Here is a 24,648-nt window from a genome sequence, read left to right as displayed (position 1 = left end):
TTTAAATCTATTTATTTTTATTAAGCAAAAAGTAAACACATTTATGTGTGTCATACAAACACTTATTTACTAAGTTATTTCCTAGTTAAAATGGTCTATGTAAGTTAATCATAACAAATTATTAAATTATATTATATATCTTAACTAACTCAAATCAAATATAGTATTAAATTAAAGAAAATCAAAATATTTGTTTCAAATATATTATTGATTATATTATAATTAATAGTTTAGGTAATAATATCAATATATAACTAATTTGAATTTAAATCGTCTATCTAAATACCCCACGACAATTACCTGCCATGTTGAGCCCCATTCTTATTATTGCCTAAATTGGTGTATGGTAGTTGTTGCACTTTTCTAAAAGACAAAATATCTAGCCTACTAGTTTTATTTTTATTTAACATTCATCATCATAAATTAATTTTTATTGTTTTCATGTGTATTACTAAATAGTAAATAAGAGTGATTTTCTGGCTGAGGTGTGTGATGTTTCATGGAAGGTACATGCTTATAATTTAGTCATGAAGATACTCCTTTTCTTTGTATGAAGTCATGGCATAGTTGTTGTTATAACTATATATCTTAATTTTTTTTGTATGATGATAAGATCGAATGATAATAAATCAATAAATTTAGTATGAACAAGGACAATGATGATTTGTTTATAAGATATAAAACTAATCTATATTTTTAAACACGTGGAGTTAAACTAGACTCGTGTAACACGAGTACACATGAATTCCAGAACTGGCTGAGTTCACATGGTGAGGTAGGTAACATGAGACAACAATTACGATTAAAAAACAAAATAACAAAACTGACTAGGTAGGTAACCGATAAAAACAAATAACGAGGACAAAGGATCCAACATTATCCCAGTAGACAAAAAATCATGCAGATAAAAAAGATAGCAAATGGTATCCCAAACCTTAGATTGACACCATGTTTCACATCTTATATCCGGTCAATGAAAATATGATATATCGATTAAGGTGTGAAATAAAAAAGTATATAGACATCTTTTCTCTATTCCCAATCCCAAGGATCTAGATGCAGTGTGATAATGAGTGTCATGTAAAGAATCAGTTGCTGTTAAAATCATCAGAACACACATTGTCTCAGCCAAAATTATGGAGCAAAAGCAAAGATTAATAATTAATGAAGTTAAAATTATATAAATATTAAACCATCACCATTAATCTTGATCTAATCAATAAATGCTTACATCTTGAACTCAGGAAGAATCAAGATAAAATAAACATTATATTACCCATTCCTTCTCTCTCTCTTAATATTCTAAACAAATGATTTATAAATAATGTGTAATTTTTTCTCTATGTGTGTGTGAACCATTCAAATATTCAATATATTCATATTGTACGGTATGAACTTATATGAAGACGAAGTTGATAACGTAAGACAACACTTTGAGGATAAAATAAACAAAACTGCATTCAGAAGCAACAACCTTCAACGTTGGAACTATTCTATTCTGGTTTTTTTTAAATAACTCAATCAAAAAGCAAAACAAATAAAGAAGGAAAAAACAAACTTCTGAAGCTGATTATTATACTAATTTTTTAATCACTTATTTTCCTTAACTTCATTCAATCGAAGAATCTTCATCACATTAAAGTCACCAAACACGTTCACCTTTTTTGACGCAGTTAAAGTTACTTCCTTCTGCTTCCAGTTATGGTGATTCCCGACGCAGTTGAAAGTGGTTCAGATCTCAAACAGTGTGGTCTGCGGCGGAGGAACGGTGGTTTGCATGATTCTCCGACGGAAGAAGAGAGTTCGTGTTCGGAGGAAGAGGTGGTGAAGGAATCTTCTTCTGATGAGTGCAATGGGAAGAGTGATAATTTGAATGGAGGAGATAAAAAGGAACAAGTTTCCGATGTTCCCGGCGTTGAATTTATCTACCGTGCTTCATTCCCTGCTCATCGGAGAAATAAGGAAAGCCCTCTTAGCTCTGACACTATTTTCCGTCAGGTTATTTTCAAACCTTAATTTCTAAGTTTCACATCGCCAACCTCATTGTCTTCTGAAAAGTCTAAATATATGATGAATACTTCTCTCATTGTCAATTGATTTTGATATGAAACCTTAACCCTTTGTGCATTCATGATGCATTTCTCTGACAAGACAAGGGTAGTTGGGTCTAAGATACTACTACTTCATTAATAGCTATGACCCAAAATGGATTCTTTCATGTGATTATTTTCTAACATGGAGCACGGAAAACAAAGGTTATAAATTAAATTTCACAAATCTCAACTAGTACACCAATGAAATCTCTCTTTTTATCCTTGTCCCATGTAAGAGAAAAAATGACATGAGAAATCCTGATGTTGGTAACCTGGGTGATGAAAATATAATCAAATACATGTTTTAATTCACTTTAGGTTAATTTTTTCTACTAATTTGGGTTTGATATTGGTGATACCTAACTCAGATGTGAACTCATTTGGATTTTTTACATATATTAGTAAAGTTAATGTTATATATCAATTTTTCAAACGGGTAGATTTGGGTTAGGGGAGAGCAGAACCCAAACCCAACTCGACTCGTTGTCATTTTACCTTCTGACCCACTTTCATCCCTACTTGTTACTTTATGTTACTTATTATATCTAAATATCTAAACTACTAGACTGGTACTCACTGAATGCTACATGCTAGTGCTTGCTTCTTTTTGTTAATTATATGTACTACACTAGTACTTACATGGTATGAATTTATGATTTGAATTTAATTAAGAGGTACAGGTTTTATTTACTACCTTCTCATTACTTTGCTGCTTCATTGACTTTATTAATTGGTGTGGTGACCTTGTAAGTTTATTTCTCTACTAATTTTTCAATAAGTTGCAGAGTCATGCTGGCCTCTTCAACCTCTGTGTAGTTGTACTTGTTGCAGTCAACAGCAGACTTATCATTGAGAATTTAATGAAGGTATCCCTCTTTTTCCTCTATAATGGATCACCTCCACCGTTTGTTTTTCTCCTATCTCTTTTTGACACTTTATTTTTGTCTGTTTAAATTTATGTTTTGCAGTATGGTTGGTTGATTGAGTTTGGCTTTTGGTTTAGTTTGACATCATTGAGAGATTGGCCTCTCTTCATGTGTTGGTAATCAATGTGACCATAATGAGTTTATCTTAGATAAATGTTTTTCCTCTTACAAATCTTTCAGTAAATTCTCCTACTCACTTAAACTCGGGAAAATGACATATACCATAAAGTGATATTTTGTTTAATAATGATTGGTTTAGAAGTGACATATGTCACTTTCGTGTGAGTATGGAGTTTTAGTCTCTTAAAGTTGACATCTCACATGTTATATTTGCAAAACATTAATTAATCTCGACTTTTTTAACATTTTCTCTTTTTCCAAGTGAGTAGGAGAATTTTCAGGAACAATAATAGGAGGATTTAGCATTTCTCTTTATTAAGGATATACTATGTGTTGTACAATTATTTTCAGCATTATTTCGGAATATGTAATTTCATAGTAAGTGGTTGTGTTTGCCTTGCAGTCTTACTCTTGCAATATTTCCTCTCGCTGCCTTTTTTGTAGAAAAGTTGGCACAAAGAAAGTATATTTCTGAAACAGTAAGTGATCGAGCCATGTGAGCATTTATTAGATTTCATGTGGAAAATATTTTCCATAATGACATGAAGTACAGTCAACTGTGGTGTGATATTTTCAATTGTTTAGTCTTCCATATTTACTTAAATACAAGGCGACATTGATTTTAATATTGCAGGTTGTTGTTCTGCTTCACATAATCATTACAACAGCTACACTTTTATATCCAGTTTTAGTAATCCTCAGGTCAGTGTAATTCTTTCATATATTCTTCAGAATTCATTCTTGAGGTTCCAAATTCCAATCCCTTTATTTTTTTACACTTGTGGTTACACCATGTGTCCATTCTGAATGAATTTGCTACCAGAATATGAACTTAAGTTGATAATGGTAATATAATTAAAAGGTTCTGTCATTACTTTTCACAGGAAAAATTAAATGCATTTCTTTTATTTGAGAAAAGAGTTAAGGATAATTCATGCTTGCTGATCTGTAGCATTTCTTTGCAGGTGTGACTCTGCTTTTGTATTTGGTGTCGCGCTAATGCTATTCGCTTGCATTGTATGGTTGAAATTGGTATCTTATGCACATACTAACTATGATCTGAGAGCAATTTCAAAATCAACTGAAAAGGTAGTATTTAGTTCCACTTGTAAGTTTGTATATAACTATCACAAAATATCATTTTCACTTCCTTGTATAATTAATAATCTTAAAAGAAAAGTAATGCTGTACAACCTATGTGATGATTTGGTTTTAAAGTGGAACATCATGTTTGACTAAACAGTAGCCTATGGATAATGTTCTGTTTAAACTTCATCATATGCAAAGGCACAGTTTTTTTCTCTATCTTCATTATAATTACATCCATCTTGGTTTTCCCTTCAGTCCTTCCTTGTTAAAATCATTTCTAATGAGTGAATGTGTAACAGAGAAAAGTTATGTTTTACCTTTATTCAATCATGTTCCCTGTGTTCTAGGGAGAAGCAGTGACCATTACTCTGAATATTGACGATACTTACGATGTGAGCTTCAAGAGCTTGGTATACTTCACCGTTGCTCCTACATTGTGTTACCAGGTAGCAAAACTTGAAGTCATTTATTTCTGCAACTTTTGGTCAATTTCTTTTATTTGTCGTAGTTGCCTCATTTAGATTCTCCAATTTTACAGACATTTGCATTCATTTTTCTAGTACAGATAATTACACAGCTAGCAATTAAATTGGTGTCTAGCAATCATTATTGGTCGAGAATGTTTGTGATTACCTGATTAGTGCAATTAAATTGTCTTTGCTGGATGCTACATCTTTCAGCAAATATCTCCACTTCTTATCCCATCATTGCCTTTCATCTTCAAATGTTGACCTCATTCATTTGACATTTGTTCCCTTAGAATACCAAACATTTTCTAGTATCAAGTATTCTGTATATATGTGACAGTATCAAACATTTTGTAGCATCAAATATTATGTATATATGTGTTCTATCCTGCTGGCAGCTTCTCAGTGTTATGAACTATTGTTATAGCCAAGCTATCCTCGCACACCTTCAATTCGAAAGGGTTGGCTGTTACGCCAAATTGTCAAGCTGATAATATTTACAGGAGTTATGGGATTTATAATAGAACAAGTAAGAAGTACTTATTTATAAGTTATGTTCATTTCTACCCTTCTTTTGGGTATACATTTTTTTAATATTCCTTTTCCCTTATTTTGCAGTATATTAATCCTATTGTGCAAAATTCACAACATCCTTTGAAGGGAAACCTTCTATATGCCATAGAGAGGATTCTAAAGCTTTCAGTTCCAAATTTATACGTATGGTTCTGCATGTTCTACTGCTTTTTTCACCTCTGGTGTGTATTCCATCTCTGTTTTGGTTCAACATATATGTGTGCGGTGATGTGTTTTCTTATACAATATTTGTGTGAAATTATCTTCACTCTTCTGATGCTGCTGCTGTGATGGGTATGTTTGTAATTGACTGATCTTTCAAACCGTCCCTCAACATGATATCCACCTTTCTATACACCCTCAAGTGCGGCAGCATCATTGATGGGAAGCTCTATCCGGACTTTATTTTATTTATGAATTTGTATATTTTTGCTCTGGCATCTTGGATATCTTATCCTTCTCATTATTTACATTCCCTCTTTAATTCTATTGAATAAACTTCTTTTATAAAAAGAGTAGAAGTTAGTTCTATGCATGCATTCACAATGCTGATCTATCTCCTGTTTTGGATATTAGAAGTCATTCTCACCTTTTATTTTTTAGATCTGATTAATATTTGAGGAAATTTATCATCGGAGCCACCATTGCGATGCAGGTTAAATATACTTGCAGAGCTTCTTCGATTTGGTGATCGTGAATTCTACAAGGATTGGTGGAATGCCAAAAATGTTGGAGATGTAGGTTCTTTGTCCTGCCTTATTTCTGAGGTTGTTAATTTACAGTAATTTCCATCTTCCATGAAGATAATTTGTGATTGTTTGTCTTTGTTTCATGTTTCGTTCTCCTGCTGCCATCAGTATTGGAGACTGTGGAATATGGTATTTTTCTTTTTCAAACAATTTTAATGATCATGAATGAATACTTTATCCTGTTGTCTGCGACATGATTTTCTAATTGCATGTTAGGATGAAATTTTTGAGAACATATATGTGTGTAAAATGATTGGTTGACAACCCTGTGTGATGCTATCTTAACAAAAGGAAGAAAGAGAAGTTACATATTTTTCTACTTGTTACTTTCTAGCTTATTTTCCATATGTTAAATATAAATGGTTCTAAAACGGTATTCAGAACATTCCACTGATTGCAGTGATTGTTTATTACATTCAAGTGTAGTTCTAATCCACTACTATAAACTGAAGATGATTCTTTCACGATGCAGCCTGTTCACAAATGGATGATCCGCCACCTATATTTTCCATGTATAAGGAATGGTATACCCAAGGTAATCAATCATTCTCCTATATAATTGAATAAGCCTTGAAATTATATGATCCAAACATGTTTTAGGTGTGAATTTGGAAGTTCCCTTATTTTGATTAGCAGTTTTAGATATACTTTCAAATGTCAAACACGCATGTGCATGTAGACTCACATGAACAAGAATAGTAGAGAAAATCCGATAATTTCTTTTTCGCATGTTCTATATAATTTTGTTCTCTTTTTCCCCTTTTGGTCTTTGTTATTAGCCATTTACTTTCTGCATAGTTGTCTCATCTCTCATAGGTAGATATTTGGACTGATTCTTTAATTAAGCCTTATTTATATGTTAGTTTTCTAAGTTCTAAGATATATTTATGATCGAGATTCTCATCATATTGTACAGGGTGTTGCTCTTTTAATCGCCTTCCTGGTTTCTGCTTTGTTCCATGAGGTGTGTGTTCTTCTTTAGTGCTTGTCTGCATGCTCAAAGCTTGCATATTAAAGGAGTCGATAAAAAAATAATTTTAAATTGAACATTTTTTTTTGTACTACCAATGATATTCCTTAGGAACTAATCTTTTCAGAATTGGTGACTGCCCCTTCCAACAAGTATTGCTCCTAATTGAACATGGTGTAATTATGTTTTCAATTAATCCATTCCCTTGTTCCTCCTAAATCCTAGTAAAAGCACATATGCAAATATGAATACCTTGTTTGTGTTATTAACAGAGTCAAACACAGTCTCATAATTTGTCAAATGATTTTATCTTTCATCTATGTGCAGCTGTGCATTGCGATTCCTTGCCACATATTCAAGTGGTGGGCTTTTATCGGAATTATGTTTCAGGTTACTCTATTACACTTCCCTAGTTCTGCTATTATTAAACTTCAGTATTTATTTCTTTTTTTGATAGATAAATGTTAGTATTCTAATTTTAGCATTTGATTTGTTGTTGGTGAGACTCGAATTCTCAACCTCATTTACTTCATTCCTTAAACCTTTCATCCTAACGATCCGACCAACTTATCACTCCATTAGTGGTCTTCTTTCTGTTTTCCTACTGCCAAATGAAATAAAATGTTCCCTAGAGTAACAAATATGTAATAGTTGATGATTATAATATCATCCATATTCTTGGTTTGCTTGACATGATAATGAATGCCTTTTTTTTCCCATTCCAGGTTCCTGTGGTCTTGATCACTAATTTAGTGCAAAACAAGTTTCAAAACTCAATGGTATGTTTGCTATTGAAGGATATTGGTATATCATATTGCTTAACCTCTTTATCTTCAAGTTGATTCATTGGTTTTTTATCTTGTTATCTTCATGCTAGGTTGGGAATATGACATTTTGGTTCACTTTCTGTATTCTTGGGCAACCTATGTGTGTCCTACTATACTACCATGACTTGATGAATAGGGAAGGCAAAGTTCGCTAAGCTAGCAGCATTACTTCATTAACAAAAACCATGCATGCAGATGAGCTTCTCATTTTTCAGAGTCAAAATCATGTTAAGATATGTTGCTCAAGTATTGTTTTCTACAACTCATTAACTCTAATCCTCTGGCAATTGTATGAATTTGTAAACAGTTTTGGAAACAATACACAGGCAATGATGATAACTGCTAAGTAATAGTGTCTGTGACTCTGTGTAACTGGTTTCTGTTGATTAGTAGAAGTGGTGCTGTAAATTGTTTAGGTTCTATATCAAAATAGTTGTTCATGTTCAATAAAGCTATATATTTCTAGCTTGTGAGTTCCACATATGAATGAATAATGATGATGCCCTTTAAAATAAGAATATTTATATTATTGTAAGATGAAAGGTTAAGAACTTCAGAAGTTGGAAGAGTACCTTGCTTACGAATCTAGATCTCTCCGATACTGGAGGGTCCAGTATAAAAAAGATAATGACACATTGCAAAAAACTGCATTTATTTGTTATAGGAGGCTATGGTCATACTTGTATCATTTTCATTAGGGCAATGTTAATGACATATTTTCTCTTTTCTTCAATCTCATCCTCCATTCATCTTTAGCCTTGATATGGGAAAAATATATGTACATCAACTCAACAGAAAAGTATGGGAAAACATCTTTTGTTTTATTTTTATAATTTAGTCCCTCATCTTTATTATCTTATTTCAATCATTTAAATGTATCAATTACATTGCTCATGTGGCACGACATTATGAAACTTTAAGGGAGCCTTGAAAAGACATCGTTCTACAAATACCGTTACTTTCCAAAAGTTGTTTGTGTTTGAATGGAGGGAAACCTTGTATTTTAAGGAAAACAGACTGTGCTTGGAGGGTAAGGTTTTCCATTATAAACTCTTACTTTAGTTCTAAGTTTTGTTATTCAAACTCTTACTCTCTAGTTCTAGGATTTGTTATTCTCAGCAACATACAATCGGGTGAGAATCCTCTCTAATAAGTTGCAACAAAAATAAAAGAAGAAAAATATCATTGTGATGCTTTTTATATTCGGTACAATGTAATGATATTTTTACTCATACGAAGAAGTATAAAAACAACAATCTTCTCTCTCATTCTTGAATTCCTTCTCCTTCGGGAAAAGAAGGATTTTCTAGACGCATTATGGATGCGTCCTTCGAGTGTCAAATGTTTGATTTTTATCATTGTCAAACTTTCCTTAAATGTTTTACTGATTTTCGAGTTTTTAGGGTTTAATAGTATAAAAATGACAATTCATGTAATAGTGGGTATTGGGAGGATAGATATATTATCCTGACAAGTGAAAAAACTAATTCTAAGATTTGAATTTGTGACCTCATAATTATTAAGTCAATCTTACCATTACATTAAACTTACATCACCTCTTTTATGGATCTGAGTTGTTGATACTACATTATAAAGATAGTTATTTATCATAGCTCATCTTCATATTATCTTTCTCAATAAATTGTACAAAATAAATCTTAAGCAAAAAAATGTTGTCTTTCAAACGAAAGATAAATTGTGTATGAATTTATAAAAGGAATTGTACATCAAATTTTAAAAAAAAAATCACATCATATATTTTCTATTTCTCAATTATTTTACATCCAATTTCTGAACATGTTTTCCAAAAATAACGATAAATGGGGAATGCTAACTATCATGTAAGAATCAAATATAGAAGTTGTGTATTAGAAAAATGTGTTCAATAGTATATCAAAAATCTACAGTTGTGTTCTTCAATATTGTATATATTTTGATTCTTTGACATGATTCCAAAAGATAAACACATTTATTATTATCATAATTTGTTAATAACAAAAGGTTTCTTTTACCTTTTCAAAAAATCATATGAAGAAAATAACGTCAACCCTTAAAAGATTTTATTAACAGTACTGTTATTGTAACTTTTATTTTCCGGCAGAAATTAACAAAAACTAACTAAGGTCTTTTAGTTTTTTATTTGAGGTTAATCAAAACCTTTTTTTGGTTTCCCACATCGTAACGAAGGAAATCATGTCCGAGCCAGGAACATGCACATGTATGTAAGACTAACTCTCCCAACATGTATTTTTTTCATTCACAATATTCGAACTCAAGATATTACTTAAAGGGAGTCAAATATGTACCACTTGAATTAACACATGTTCTTAACAATTGTTGAAATATAAAATTATCATATCTAAGATACATTACCTCTTTTACTACTTTCAATTTATCATTTCTAAGATAAGTCACTTATTAGCATTCACATTCTCTTAGTAATCTTACATTATTAACATACTCAATCCACACATGGTACAATTTCAGCTAAGGTTTTAAATATAGTTATGATTCTCATATTTTTTAAAAAGTTTAAAATCTATATGGTGATAATAAAGATTTTTACACTATCATTACATCTTATATTATTGATTTGTTTTGTTTGACAGTCAATAGTGGTTAACAAATCAACATGAATAATTTACTAACAGTGTAAAAATAAACATTATAATATTAGTGTATATATATTAAATTCATTTTCAACACCATAATATTAATTACCAATACACATCTATAATTATAATGCAATACCAGCAATGTGTTAATATAATAGTGTAAAACTTTGCTAAATTCCAAGATGACTAAAAGATCGATAGCTTGGTTTCTGGAAGCGACATACAAAAGATAATCACACACCAAAAATGGTTAGTTACTTATCCAAAGTGTAATGAGATACTCTTGATAATAACAAAAAAAATTATAATGCAATTTTAGTCCTTCTAAGATATAGATCCTCCAAATTTCTCTATCTTTATGTACTAGTTCAATGATATTTTACTCAAGTACCTAAATATATTAATATCACAATTAATAATAAATTAAGTTAGGTGTATTATTTATGACTCTGCAAAATTTCTATTGGGTAGAGACTTATAAAACTTTTGATATAGATGATTTAGCTTCCTTCACTTCTTAAAACCCTTTAAGACATGAGATAGAATCCTCACCTAAGAGACTAAGTATTTTAAAAAATAAAGAAAAAAGTAACTTTCAATTACACATGTATCTTTTTATTACAATAAATTCACAATTTTATCATTAAAAAAATAAAAATAAATGAAAAATATACATACATTTGTCTCTTCATTAATCGAGAGATCCTCACTCTTGTGCAAAATTAATTACACCGACGCTAAAACCATAGTACCCATCGCCCCTGGTAGAATTGCTGTCGATTAAGGAAAAAAAATCAATCTGTGAAAAACATGGCATAAGCACAAAGAACCAAAACCCCTTTTGGAAAAAGTTTCAACCTTCACACAATTTATCCCTTTGGGGTATTCCTTGCAATTCCACAAAGATGAACGATTTCAGATCCGAATCGTACGGTGATGGAAGAAATACGCAGATTGAGTCTTATAATGGAACTGGTGGAGGAACCACTTCAAATGGTGTCCATGGCATGCAAGATCTACGTTGTTACAGTGCCTCTTATGCTTCTTCTGTTCACCCAACACAAACCCAGATGAGTAGTGTTGAAAATGATGTAAAGTTCAAGAAAGGAAAGTCAACAAATGGATCAACTTCTAAAAGCTGGAGTCTTTGTGATCCTGAATTGCAGAGGAAGAAAAGGGTTGCTAGTTACAAGGTTTATACTGTTGAAGGTAAACTTAAAGGCTCTTTTAGGAAGAGTTTCAAGTGGATTAAGGATAGGTGCAATAGAGTTGTTAAAGGATGGTAGCTAAGTTCTGTTGTGTTATGTTATGTTAGCCTTTGAAATTAAACAAACCCTTAATTCTTTAAGGGCCTTTAATTTTGGGTGCTGCATATCTTTCAGCTTGGTGATGTATCTTATATGTTAATTGGTGAATAATCATTTGTATGTGGTTAGTGTCTGTTTTATTTCCATGGCTGAAAGTACACATGAGGAATGTAATATGGAAGAGAAATTGTGGTTCATGTGTTCATTTTGATTTATGTTAAGAGTTAAGTGTAACCATCTTGTTTGCTGCTTATTCACGGATACAATAATCAAGTCTTAATCTTGCTAAATGAAGTCATCTATATGGATGGAATGATGTTCTATCATATATCCTCATGTCGACAAGACATTGATATCCAGATCTTAAAGCCTTTTGTTTTTCTTGGTCACATCTATCTCTAGAAGATAGACTAATTCATATTTGGTTTACTCTCATTATCTTACTCTAATATCTCCTTCACACTGTGATTGTACTATCTTTTCTATAATAGGAACTAGAAACAACTCCAACTTTCTAGTTAATACATTTATTCTTAATCATATATTGATTAGTGTGCTCAATCATCTAACATGATATTGTTATCATGGGTACTCATGAGTAAGACTTTCTAACTTTCTTCTTACTTTGGTTGCTGGAATGTAATTTCCTTCCAGCTTGGTGTTTTAATCTGCATTTATCATTTATATGAAATAAGTGCATGCTGATACTCATTAATTAATGTCAATATGTGTGTTTTTCTTCCATTTCTCATGTCATGATGTAACCAATATATGTGTCAGATAGTGGCCTTCTTTAATGCAGTTTTCTTTACCTTTTTGGTTGATGATGATATGGCTTACATTTTGGATACTGTAAATATGTTACTGCCTAAGGTAACAGTTTCTGTAGTCTTCTCCAAAACGTCTTCAGTACAATGTTGATTGTGGATTTGAAATAGCAGTGATCACACACCAAATAAGTAGGACATGACAAATTCAACCTGCATGGAAATTTTGGCCATTGAAATCCATTTGATACAAAAGTGATTGATGTGTATATATTGGAGCTTATATTACACTATCTAAAACAAGCTAACTAACCTTATAAAATTCTTCAGCGCTCCTTTCATAAACTGCATAATATTATAATTAATTGACTATTTCGTAGGTATCAAGATTGTTAGGATTTTTTAGTAATGAATAATTAATTCTTCAATTGTACTAAAATTCTATAACACTCATCTCAGCAGCTGAAATAGAAGTTTCAGTTATGAGAGAAACTGTACAACAAAGATGATATTTTCAATTTTCCATCAACAAGTCAGGTAAAAATTCAACAAAGAATCTGTTCTCGGAGATATCCTCACATTCAATATGCCAAAATAATTTTATTTAGGACATGAACACAAGTGCACAAATAAGGAGAGAAAAAAGGGTAGGCAAGTCTTGAATTGAGGAGCAAGTAGAGTATTCAATCTAACTTGTGTTATAAATTGCAAGATATGACAAGTAGAGCTATCCATCCAACTTGATAAACATCTTTTTATCAAAACCAGATAATTGCCACACAAGTTTATTGTGATAGAGATAACTAGGGAAAAGTAGAAGGATTCAATGATTAGACATTGATAGGAATCTCAAAAGGTAGAACATTCCAAGTACAGTAAATGTGCCTAATGCATGAGCAATCTCCACAGACACGCAGTGAAAACTTGGGAATCTCATCCAACAAGATTACAATGGCTAATTACATTTATGTTGGTAATTCTTTGCGGTCCAGTGACACCATAAACATCTGGTAAAGCAATACAATATCTCACAGGAAAACAGGTCATGAAACTTAAGAGTTCCTTCCAGAAGAGAAGTGCCTATTAAACCTAAGATTTATAGTAAGCAGAACCTCAGGTTTGGTTCACAGATTATTTCAGCTTCTCAGCTTCCTCAGTATGAGCAGATTAGTTAACAATATAAATCCAAAATCTCGAAGATCAGACCGGCATTTCCTCACACCTCAATTTAGTGACACATGTAAGTATTGTAGTGCCTATCAAGTATCAACTCACAAATTTACTAGATCAAAACATCAGAAATTAATAATGGGTCCTCTCATCATTCTCTAACTGCAAACTCTCCATGCCCCTGAGTGCAGTGTCATAATTCTTGACATGATGAGTATTTCTCGCAGCTGACACTCTCGTAGGATCAGAAGAACCTATTGGTGAACTTCTTTGCCCACTCAAAAATCTCTGTGTTGCTCCAGGACTAGCTGTACGAGCAAGAATATCTGACTCACCACCAACAAATGCATCACGGCTACTAGAAGCAGCAGCTCGCCTTGATGATCCACTTGACTGGCCCAGGAAATTGGCACTTGATAACTGCATGATCATAGATGAACCAGTTTTTGAGTTAGCAAGAGTCAGAATCATTTTAAGTAACAGATTGGTAAAAGTGAACTAATTCTTGACATAGAACCTCTAATAAACCAAGCATTGCAAACAACTAACTGAACTAAGCATAGCATCCTTAATAAAGCAAAAAGTCATAGGTTACTGGATTTTTCCTGGATAGAGAAACCTACAGAATTTAAGATGGGTGCAGGCATTCTTCGCCTCGAAGAATCCACTGACACCAAACCAGGAGGAGGTCGACCTTCTTCACCTCCTGTGATAAACAGGAAACAAACATAAAAAAAGAGAGAAACATGAGACATAGCTAAATACATTTAAACTTGGATGAAAAGGACAAGCTATTGTAAAAAAAAAAGGGTAACTGAAGAAAAAAACTAACATTAAAGCAACAGCAAGGACTAGGAAATAGCTAAAAACTAATAATTTTTGTAGAACAAATTAAAAGAAATAAAAATAAACTAACAGAAAAGGTTAATCACATCTGACAATCAAGCCGTAGCGCATGGTTGTAGTCTTTAAGTCTCATAAAGGGAAGGCAAGTGCACGAGGCTACCACATGGTGGAGTCAAGGGAGAGTCACATGAAATCCAAAAAATGGTGGTTAAGTGCACGAGGCTCCAACCTGATGGGGCATGTGGAGTCTCGCATGAAATACAAATACACGTGTTTGATTTGCTGAAAATTGAGGGAGACAGAACAAAAAACTATGCATTGTTTGATTTTTAATTTGACACAGGTACTAGGCAAAATCTAAGTCGAGGGACAGGACAAGAAGTCATTTTTGTCCCCCAATAAACCACTGGACAAAAACTTTCGATTGTAATAAACTGCAAAAGGACTAAACGAAATCCCCGCTCCTTCACCCATGTTCTCCGCTTCACAATGTATTTCTACTTCTTTCATTTATTCTCTTTAGCATACAACTCAAATAGTTCTGGGCTTTGTGAAATTGATAACAAAAGGTAGAAACACAATGGAAGTAATGCTTGCAAATGGAGGCAGCGCTTGGAAGGGGGTGGTGCTTGGTGAATGGAAGAAAGGGGTGTTCTTATCTACTAATTAATATTATTTTCCAGTTTCACTTGTGCCCTAATCACAATTATCATTACCAATAGTCATTTAAAAAATAAAAAATAAAAACATTATATTCAAATATAACACAATACATAGTAAAATCTATACCTATGATCTATATTTCTATATTATATATAAAAAGAAGTCCATGTTAACTATTGAAATGTGTAATTCTCATTTATAGTTCTCTTTTGACATTTGGATGAATTGGCTTTTGTCCAAAATTAATCACTTATACAAATAGCTTCTTTTGTTTACAATAATTGTTTTCCAAATTTTCAGCTCCAAATAATATTCTTTAAATTTATTTTACACCCAAATGCACCCTTACCGAACAAGAATACGATTAAAAACATACATATTTATTTTTATAAGATGCAACAAAAAGAACCAAGCCTTGGTCCCTAGTAGGGACTTTAACGATTTCATTCACATGTGCCTAAACCATTTCTAATCCTATCACCTTTTCTACATTAGGAGCTACCCCAACTTCCTTACTAACGCATTCATTCCTAATCCTATCTCGTCTAATGTGTTCACTCATCCAACAAAATATTCTCATCTATGCTACATTGAGTTTATCCTCTTCTTGAGATATATAAAAAATTAATGAAGGCTTGCCACTTTACAAGATTACTTATAAGACCTACCTGTCTGTCTATCAGCATTATTAACAGCTGGTGGAATTCCAGAACTGGTTCCAGCACCAAGACCCTAAATAAAAACAAGCATCTCAAAATTCCACCCATTGGAGAAGACAAAATTTCAAAAAACAAAAAAGGGAAGATGGGGAAGCTTACAATGGCCCGTGCTGGAGGAGTGGCAAGCTGTGATTGTTGATATTTCAATATGGTCCAGTCAAACACATAATCAAACTGGAATCCTGTTCAAATACCAATTTGAGAAGAAACAAAAATTCAAACCATGGTCCTACAGATGTGAAAGCATAAAATGATAAAGTTGAGGTGAGGCAAAAGGGATCTTTTCTATGCAAATAATTTCAAACCTTCACGAATAAACAGTTCGCGAAATGTCCTTTTGAGATAATCATAGGCTGGCTTATCATCAAACCTTAGTGAGCGGCAGTAATGGAAGTATGATGCAAATTCTGTTGGATAGCTTCTACACAAGGCCTGGAATAAGCAATCATTGTCAGTGTAATTCATGAAAAAGTACATAATACATGCATTGGAGGAGATCGACTTACTTCAATCGAGGTAGAAACCTTTTTCTCACTGATTTTGTCATACTTCTGTTTCTTGGTTCCTGCTTTTAGTCCCTGCCAAGGAAGGCTACAAAGAAAATGCAAATCAGACAAAGTATACAGTGCTGGCAAACACCAAAGTCGGGTAGACAGGAATAATCACCTTCCCCTTAGGAAGTACATTAAAACATATCCAAGAGACTCTAAATCATCTCTCCGGCTTTGCTCTGTGCATCAACCACCAGACAAGTACAAGCAACACAGATCTATTAAATAACAAAACATTACCGGTGATTTAATACAAATGTCAATGGAAACCCATCAAATAATACATACCAATGCCAAGGTGAGTATTTATGCTAGCATATCTTGCAGTCCCAGTCAGGTTCTTATTTTCCCTGCAGTATTAATATGTTATACATCACAAATAAAAATTGATACCCAAAGAACAGAGAAGCTGAGTCTACACTATAAAAAATCGTTGATGAAAAAATGATATCAGTGATAAAAATCTTAAGTTGATCCTGAAAACCAGACAGTAGAGCAAATGAAAGCGTTAACGCATTCTATGCATAATTTATCCACTCCTCAAAAAATGGATCAAAACATGATCTGAACAGGATCAAAAAATGGCTTCAATGCAAAATGAGCCGTATACAAATTATGAATGGTGCAGGAAGAATAGGGTCACAGTATATAAAATCCAGATTATAGTCATACAGTAGCAAAAGGACTCAAAATACATAATTTCAGGTTTGTTTGCAGCATTAAACAATATTTACCAAACAATATCTGGTGTAAAACTAGTTTAATACCAAATTCTACACAAAAGTGAGAATTGTTGAAACCAAATCGATTTTGGATGGATTTATGACAATTAATTAAACATAAACCCCAATCACCAGTTCAGATGCTGGCATGCTGCCCAGAAAGAATAAATCACAGCATATAGTATGTATAAGTATGGAAGGCATTTACAGCTGCATCATACTGGCTAAACAAAGACGGGAGAGTGAATGTCCAGAAAATAGCAACAACAATGAGATTGTTGGTTTATCTAGTTTATGTTATGGCTGACACCAAAATCCCAACTAATGCAAATTAGTTTGAGAGTATATTGTCAAATAATCTTCACTCCTTTTTTGCATAGAGAAGCACTATAGTATATGGTAACTTGACAGTTTAGAAAATAGAAATTCAATTGGATAAATAAATAAGGTGGTCCAGGGCACGAGGGCGATTGGATATTGTTAAAATTACGTATGTCAATTGTACTATCCCAACAAGGCCTAACAACAGCAGATACCTAGATAGCTACAACATTTAATAAACATCAACTATATCTTCATACCTGTAAGGAATGTGTTGGTGGGTTGAACTATCTCTATATTTCTTAGCCAATCCAAAATCAATAGCATAAACCTACATGCACATCAATATACAGTAAATACTTTTATACCCGAAGGTACAATACATCAGATTCAAAGTGTCAAAAGGATAAGCCACCTGGTTTGCACGCCTTCCTAATCCCATTAAAAAGTTATCTGGCTTGATATCCCGATGCAGAAATGATTTAGAATGAATAAACTCAACACGGTTGATCTGAAAAAACAAAGGACCGGGGTATAAGAACTTAAGAACAACACAATATATAATTCAGACAGAGTTTTACAAAGACAATCAAGAGACTTACCATTTGATCAGCAAGCATGAGGACGGTCTTTAGTGATAGCTTTCTACTACAGAAGTTAAATAGATCTTCAAGACTAGGTCCAAGCAGATCCATCACTAGAACATTGTAATCTCCCTCCACCGCGAAACATCTAACATTTGGAATTCCAGCTGCCAAGACCAAACTTGAGTTAGAACTAATTATAGATTATAAATGAGATATTTTTCCTAAAAAGGGAGAGGGATGAAAGAGAAAAAAGTACTAGTATTTTCCTTGAAGAAAGTGCACACCAATGAAAAATTAGAAAGAAAAAACGGAAAGAGAATTGGCATTACTTCCTCCCTGGAGAACTCTGTACAGCTTGGACTCATACAGCAACTGAGGATGCTTCGTCTTGACATTTTCCTAATTCAAAAGAGCAGCGAGAAACAGAAAGAAATAACGAAAAATCAGCTCCAGTTCAATTGTAGATTTCATGAACTCAGTGCTTAATTAAGATAAACTAACGGAAAACTAGGCAGCAAAGTTCAAATCGGGCTACCAGCATGATGAGTTACTAAAGAAATTTAATTTTGCAATGCACATAATGTTAAGGCCTGTTAGTATCACAATCTTGAATAGGCGGGGGAACGCCAATATTTTGCTGGTGAGTGAGGAGATTTTATTGAATAAAGAAGGAACGTTTCAGTTGGATCCCCCAACCCCCAATAGTTTGGAAGTAACTACTTTAACAGCATCCCAGCAAATGTGGGAACCATATCTGATTTTGCATTAAATCCTGGCAACTACGTAGCACCTCTTGACTCTTGCTCATTTCACACTTAACTTAGCTGTGCAGTGTACTACACTACTACGTAATGGTGCAAGCCTACAGTTAGCACAATTATATCACAATTCCAAATTTCAACCCCACTCTTTCAGCACATTCCCAAGTTTGCTTCATAAAAGTTAATCCAAAAAAATCTTTCACAAATCAACCTCCCAAATAATAAAAAGACAGAATAAGTTCAGGGAAGAATTCCAATGTTGATAATTCAAAGCCAAACTCCACAACTCATTGCACATATTTCAGAACATGAAACCATCAAACACAATTCAGAACATAAATGGCAGAAATTTAAAACAAAAAACAGCAAATAAGCTGAAATTGGAATCACACCAGAAAACCAATTGATGAACAACACTTACAAGCTTAATTGCAACTTCTTCATTAGTCTGAATATTAGTACCTGCAGAACAAAGTAAGTTATTAAAAAAAGTCAAATAATGAATATGTGAGAAAAAAATGAGGTGAGAAAACAAACAAACCTAAATAGATCTCCCCAAATGAACCACTACCGATTTTCCGTCCCAACCGAAACTTATTACCAACACGAGGTTCCATTCAAAAGGGTCGTAGAAAAAAACAGAACTAAACAAAACTATAAAAAAAAAAAGATAAACTTTGGAACCCTAATCTAACCACAACCCTTAATTCAGGAAAACGTTAAATGTTTATATACTCAGTACCCAAAACTGGAACTCATGAATAGAAGAAAAAACTGAAACTGAAGATTATAAAAAAAGGATGAACAAGTGGAATAAAAAAAAGGAAAATGGAAATTGTAGAGTGAGATCTAGGGTAAGAAAAGAAGGATAATTGGTAAGATTTCCATTGTTAGGTTAAGTGGATAAGAGAGAAAGGGATTTGGGTTGGGTAAGAAGGAATTTAATTTTGAAGAAAAAGAAAGAAAAAAAGAAAAAGCGTGAAAAGTGTTTTTGTTCTTCTTATTCTTCTCTCTCTTTTATTATGGTTTATTTGATTATTGCAACCGTTGGTTATTTTGGTTTTGTTTTCTTCGAAAGCGAGAAGAAAAAAAGCATGTCTACCACGCGTGTTCTTTACGCGTGGTGTTACTTACTTTCCTAGCGCCGTTATCAGTAGTTGGGACCCACTTTACGTGACTTTTATCCACTATCGTGGAGCGTAAACTTTGTTTTTTTCCTTCTAAAAAATAGCAATTTTTTATAATTATTGTTAGGTGCGATATGGATAATGCAATTGATTGATTACTTATTATCCTACTTAACTCAGTTCCATATGTGTTGTAAATTGTGAATATGGTTGTAATTATTATAATTGTGGTGAATCTGATACATCCCTTATGTAGTTAAAATTTATTTTTGAATTTGATGTGCAAATTTATTTATATGGTAATATTGTAACTTGAGATAATTATATCATTGTGATTCAATATATGAAAATTAATGCAGCCACTAGCTACATTATTACACCCATATAGCGAACAATTTGAATCAATGTTACCCATTGTGACCACTTTCTAGCTTCACCACTGGCACACGTAAATATGCTACTGATAAAGGGGTTAACATCCTATAACTTTATCCATAAATAAAATAATTAAAGTTTTCTTTTCTACTTTAGTGTAAATAATATACTATAAATAAGTTATGTGTAGTTATTTGGTAGAAGTTTTTTCAAAGAAATGTGAAAAAAAACTCCTTGCTTAATATTTTAGGAAAACTAAACGTTTCAGCTAATTTATAAGCTTGAAGTTGGGTTTGTCAAACAAAGCAAAAATCACTCTAAAACTTTTTTTTTGTATTAGAAATTATTTTTCCTGATAAATGTCTTATGACACCATGAATTATTTGAGCTCACATTACATTCTGCATTCTATATATATACAGTAAAGAATTGATTGAACCTTTATGCCTTCCCAAAAAAGAAAGAGGCAAATATGAGTGATGGGTACAATGTGCACACTGAGTCAGAAATCAGAATCCTTACAAATCCAAATTCATAAAAGAAAAAAGAAATAAACGAATTTTGAAGGACAAAAATACAAAAGAAATAATAGTTTTTCGTTAGTCCTCTGATCTCATCATTTACTAGTTGCTCCGTCAAGAAGTGTCTTCTACTAAAATGATCTGGAATTATGCACCCCGAAAGAGATTAGTTCTTTATCCAAATGTGAGGGAATAACATTGATTTATCCCAAAACATTAGCCTGGAATCCCTTAACTTGAAGCTGGAATCAGGTTTCTTGGGCTGGGTAATCCCATGTAAGCAATCTTTGGGGACATTCTAACTTTTGGGCTGGGTCTAGGTGAAGGAATTGGGCCATAGTTAGTAAGTCTTGAAGAATTGGGCCTTGGTGACAAATTGACTTGCTCCAATGCCATTGATTGCAAGTGTTCAGGATAATCTCTAACACAACCAATACGTGGCCCAGCCCCACTACACCACTTGCGAGATAACTTCTTGGACAAGTTAAATGCTTGTGGGACCTCAACTTTATTGCCATCAACTTCTTTATGAATTGTTGTTACCACATTGCTATCATTCACATTAATTGCATTTGTTGTGGTTTGTTGTGGTTCATTAGTGGCAGTAAATGAATTGGTCCCAATTAGTGAAGGAGTGTCATCATCTATGGCATATTTCTGCATCAAACAAGCAAAAATAACCATCACGTAATTGTTCATAACTCATGTCGATTTTCCTAACCATGTCCCGTTAATAAGATAGTGTCGTATTATTTAAAATTTCAGCTCATATTTAGCAAGCCTATAGAAATTTAAATGATATGACACTATTTCTTATTGGACGAGATAGAGTTAGCGAAATTAACTTGGTATAGCTGATTCATTCCATTATTTGAGAACCAAGCAATGATTACCTTCACATTAGAGAGGTCTACTTCTTGCTCTTCAAGAAAGCTTATAAATTCTTTAAAGTTCTCTTCTGTTGGGTGGTAGTGACCACTATATGGCCAAATAGCCTGCAATGATGTGTATCACAACACTTAGTCAGCAAATTTTGCTCATGAAAAACAACAACTGTTCTTATGCATGAGCATGCATTATATGATATCATAATGTTGATTATACATGTTACCCTCCAAAAATAATAATGACTTTAGTTATATAATGCTTGTATGAAATGCATTATTGAACCCATACCTCAAGGGCACCTTGATGGGCCACTAATCTACCAGCTGCAGTGGTTGCACCTCCAGATAGAAAACTTGAGTGCTGAAATTTACCTTTCTGTTTTCTCCCAACATATAAGGCCCTTGTGGTGCTAAGAACAAATATCCATTTGGACTTATCATCAGTATCCACAAACCTCCCATCCTCTCTGAAAACCAGTTTTCCATTTTCAACAATTACTTCATATTCTTCCCTTTCATTCTACAATCAAAACAAAACAAAACAACAAAGGTAAATTATACAATATCAGACATAACCATTAGGCTTGTATATATATCCAAAAGTAGGATTGTTCAGATTTCAGATATAACTAAACTTACTGGTGCAAGATATTTAATGCATTGCCTTTGTAGAGTGCTCCTTGGGCACTTTTCAAGATTTATTTCTTTGCCATCTCCAATATCCAACCTACATATTATAAAGAACTTGGATTAATTCACCATCCAAATTCTTAGCTTTTCTTGATAATTATAGTAAAGAAGAAATGGATATATCAGAACAAGTGTTCAATTACCAGTAGAAAAATGGTTGGGTGCTTTGGCTTTCAAACCAAATATCATAATACATGTGCAGATTGTGTCCATAGCGATGGCGTGGGTCGATCTGTACAATTAGTAGAACAAACAAGAATGAATCAATGCTGCTAAAATTGAGTTTATTGGTATAATTGGCTAAAAACTTTCAGGTTCAAGGACTTACAGCTTCAAGCCAATGTTGCAGTGCAAGTTTTTGTGCCTTCTCATTCTTAGACAAACCCTTTCCAACCTGTATGAGAAAAGTTACAGTTAGCACCAACTAGAGTCTAAATAAAATATACAAAATGGCACAAGTAACTTGAAGTTGTAGAAAGGCAAATACTGTATAAAAACAATATCTGCTCTGCCACAAAATGTGTCACAACTCTGCCATAGATTATAATTGATCAAATGATTAATACCTTAGCTGCTCTTGTCCTTGCCCTTGCCCACCGTGACACGGCGGTTTCCTGTTTCTGGACATCGAAGAACGAGACAGAACTCCGTTTGAGAGCGGCGAAATCTAATGCCTTCCACCTACATCATTTAAAACACACATCAGTAACACATTTAGCTACAACAAGTTTAAGCAAATAAACTAGTCAAAAACATTGTTCAACTTTTTATTGATCCTCACCATAACTCCTCTACAACTACTGCACAATCTGCAAGGTTTCTTCTAGTACGGTAACTCTTGTACACTTTTTGAAGCTTAGTTGCAGCAGCATCAAGCTCACTTACAGGTCTAGGGGAAGAGAAAACCACTGCTTTTGGCAAAGAAAGCTTCGGCACCGGTTTCTTATCGAATTCATCATTTTTGCTTGCAGGAGAATTCAAGTCCATGTTCTCCTTATCTTGAAAAACTGATAAATTTCTTTCAAGGATCACTTGTTCAGGTCTACAATCCCTTAACCTGCTTGAACTGCTATTCTTATTGGACCCATTTGACAAAACATTAGCACTTTCTGATTCTCTTTTGTTGAAACTTGTTGCTCTCAAAATCAATCCCATAGAGATGCAAATAACCCTTTGAAGAAAACCCTCTTTTTATGTCTGCAAAAATGATACATATATTTGTCAGGCTATAAAATAATTCATACAAACTTCAAGTCAAATAAACTAAATTGAAATGCATATAACTATGATAACCCATTATCCATAGACACATAGTACTTATTTCCAAATTATTGATCCCAGTGAACAATATAGCAAACAAGTGAACAATTCACAGAGCAGATATGAAAATTCATAATGAATGATTTACTCATTTACCTTTATCTTATGAACTATGGAGTATCAAGATATTTCTCTGACTCTTGTATGTGATTGTTACTGAAAATGAATTGAAATATGACTCAAAGATCAAACACTAACTTTGCTTATTATATAGGCTTTTGGGGTGACAAATATTCCACAAATACGGGTCAAAAACTGGAAAATGAGAGAAAGGAGCAGTCTTTGAATTCCTACTAAGGAATCTACTAGGACACTTTCCAAATGGAAAATAATGGTGTGTGAATACAAAGTTCCAAGGTTACTTTTTGTGTTTTACAAGGTCTAAACCAATACTCACGTGTTGTTTGAGGAATTCAAAGCTTTTAGTTTGGTGGTTTTGAATTCTCTCTTGAAAGTTTGTGTTTTGTGAAAAGTCCCTTATATGGGGTTGTGGTTGTAGTAGTAATGTTTATGGTTATATTTATGCTGCATAAATAAGAACAGGAACAACTACAGAAAGAGGTGATGGTCAAAGAAAGTATGCTTCTGCGAGGTTTCATGAAGAAACACAAGTTGCTCTTAATCTTATGCATCATTCAGTGATAGTAAATATGGAATTTCGTGTTCATTTTTAATAGTCAACCAACCCTTCTCACGGGGTAACAGAATGTAAACTGTGTTACATTACAATTTTTATGGTAGTTGCTACAATCGTCTTCGGGTGCACGTCTCACAAAAGTTGTATCATTTCACGTACTATCAACTTTGATTGATCAGAAAATTAATTAATTAATATTTTAAATATATTTTTTTAATCGGTAACTAGTGGTGCAACTTGTGAGACTC

The 24,648-nt window shown here is 33.1% G+C and overlaps 4 protein-coding genes across 6 annotated transcripts; 2 read left to right on the top strand and 2 right to left on the bottom strand.

Annotated features, from left to right (window-relative positions):
• On the top strand, positions 1,441-8,279 carry LOC109347548 (diacylglycerol O-acyltransferase 1-like). 2 transcript variants are annotated; one of them, XM_019587460.1, is made up of 16 exons: positions 1,441-1,998; positions 2,879-2,959; positions 3,062-3,135; positions 3,543-3,618; positions 3,774-3,841; positions 4,105-4,228; positions 4,576-4,674; positions 5,123-5,224; positions 5,314-5,450; positions 5,924-6,005; positions 6,126-6,146; positions 6,490-6,552; positions 6,934-6,981; positions 7,315-7,377; positions 7,713-7,766; positions 7,865-8,279. In XM_019587460.1, the coding sequence occupies exons 1-16, from the start codon at positions 1,702-1,704 to the stop codon at positions 7,967-7,969; spliced, it is 1,494 nt and encodes a 497-aa protein (XP_019443005.1). In that variant the 5' UTR covers positions 1,441-1,701; the 3' UTR covers positions 7,970-8,279. The 2 variants fall into 2 exon arrangements, with proteins under 2 accessions (XP_019443005.1, XP_019443014.1); XM_019587469.1 differs by lacking the exons at positions 3,062-3,135; positions 3,543-3,618.
• Positions 11,182-12,020, top strand: LOC109347570. The gene has a single exon (XM_019587492.1). The coding sequence runs from the start codon at positions 11,335-11,337 to the stop codon at positions 11,713-11,715; it is 381 nt and encodes a 126-aa protein (XP_019443037.1). The 5' UTR covers positions 11,182-11,334; the 3' UTR covers positions 11,716-12,020.
• On the bottom strand, positions 13,315-19,862 carry LOC109347560 (casein kinase 1-like protein 12). Its single transcript, XM_019587480.1, has 14 exons — positions 19,385-19,862; positions 19,265-19,305; positions 18,412-18,481; positions 18,098-18,246; positions 17,911-18,006; positions 17,756-17,826; positions 16,741-16,802; positions 16,568-16,631; positions 16,408-16,492; positions 16,207-16,333; positions 16,001-16,083; positions 15,851-15,914; positions 14,297-14,379; positions 13,315-14,093 (listed from the first exon to the last, which is right to left on the bottom strand). The coding sequence occupies exons 1-14, from the start codon at positions 19,458-19,460 to the stop codon at positions 13,806-13,808; spliced, it is 1,359 nt and encodes a 452-aa protein (XP_019443025.1). The 5' UTR covers positions 19,461-19,862; the 3' UTR covers positions 13,315-13,805.
• LOC109347506 (IQ domain-containing protein IQM4-like) lies at positions 20,806-24,353 on the bottom strand. Of its 2 annotated transcripts, XM_019587403.1 has the most exons (10): positions 23,860-24,353; positions 23,225-23,640; positions 23,010-23,124; positions 22,772-22,837; positions 22,587-22,675; positions 22,393-22,480; positions 22,043-22,273; positions 21,760-21,861; positions 21,086-21,523; positions 20,806-21,005 (listed from the first exon to the last, which is right to left on the bottom strand). In XM_019587403.1, the coding sequence occupies exons 2-9, from the start codon at positions 23,596-23,598 to the stop codon at positions 21,098-21,100; spliced, it is 1,491 nt and encodes a 496-aa protein (XP_019442948.1). In that variant the 5' UTR covers positions 23,599-23,640; positions 23,860-24,353; the 3' UTR covers positions 20,806-21,005; positions 21,086-21,097. The 2 variants fall into 2 exon arrangements, with proteins under 2 accessions (XP_019442948.1, XP_019442957.1); XM_019587412.1 differs by lacking the exon at positions 23,860-24,353 and having other exon boundaries at positions 23,225-23,753.

The sequence above is a fragment of the Lupinus angustifolius genome, chromosome LG01, assembly GCF_001865875.1.
Source record: "Lupinus angustifolius cultivar Tanjil chromosome LG01, LupAngTanjil_v1.0, whole genome shotgun sequence".
In the NCBI taxonomy this organism is placed as follows: Eukaryota; Viridiplantae; Streptophyta; class Magnoliopsida; order Fabales; family Fabaceae; genus Lupinus; species Lupinus angustifolius.
Note: the sequence above shows the minus strand (reverse complement) of the source record. Positions and strands in the feature narration are given on the sequence as shown.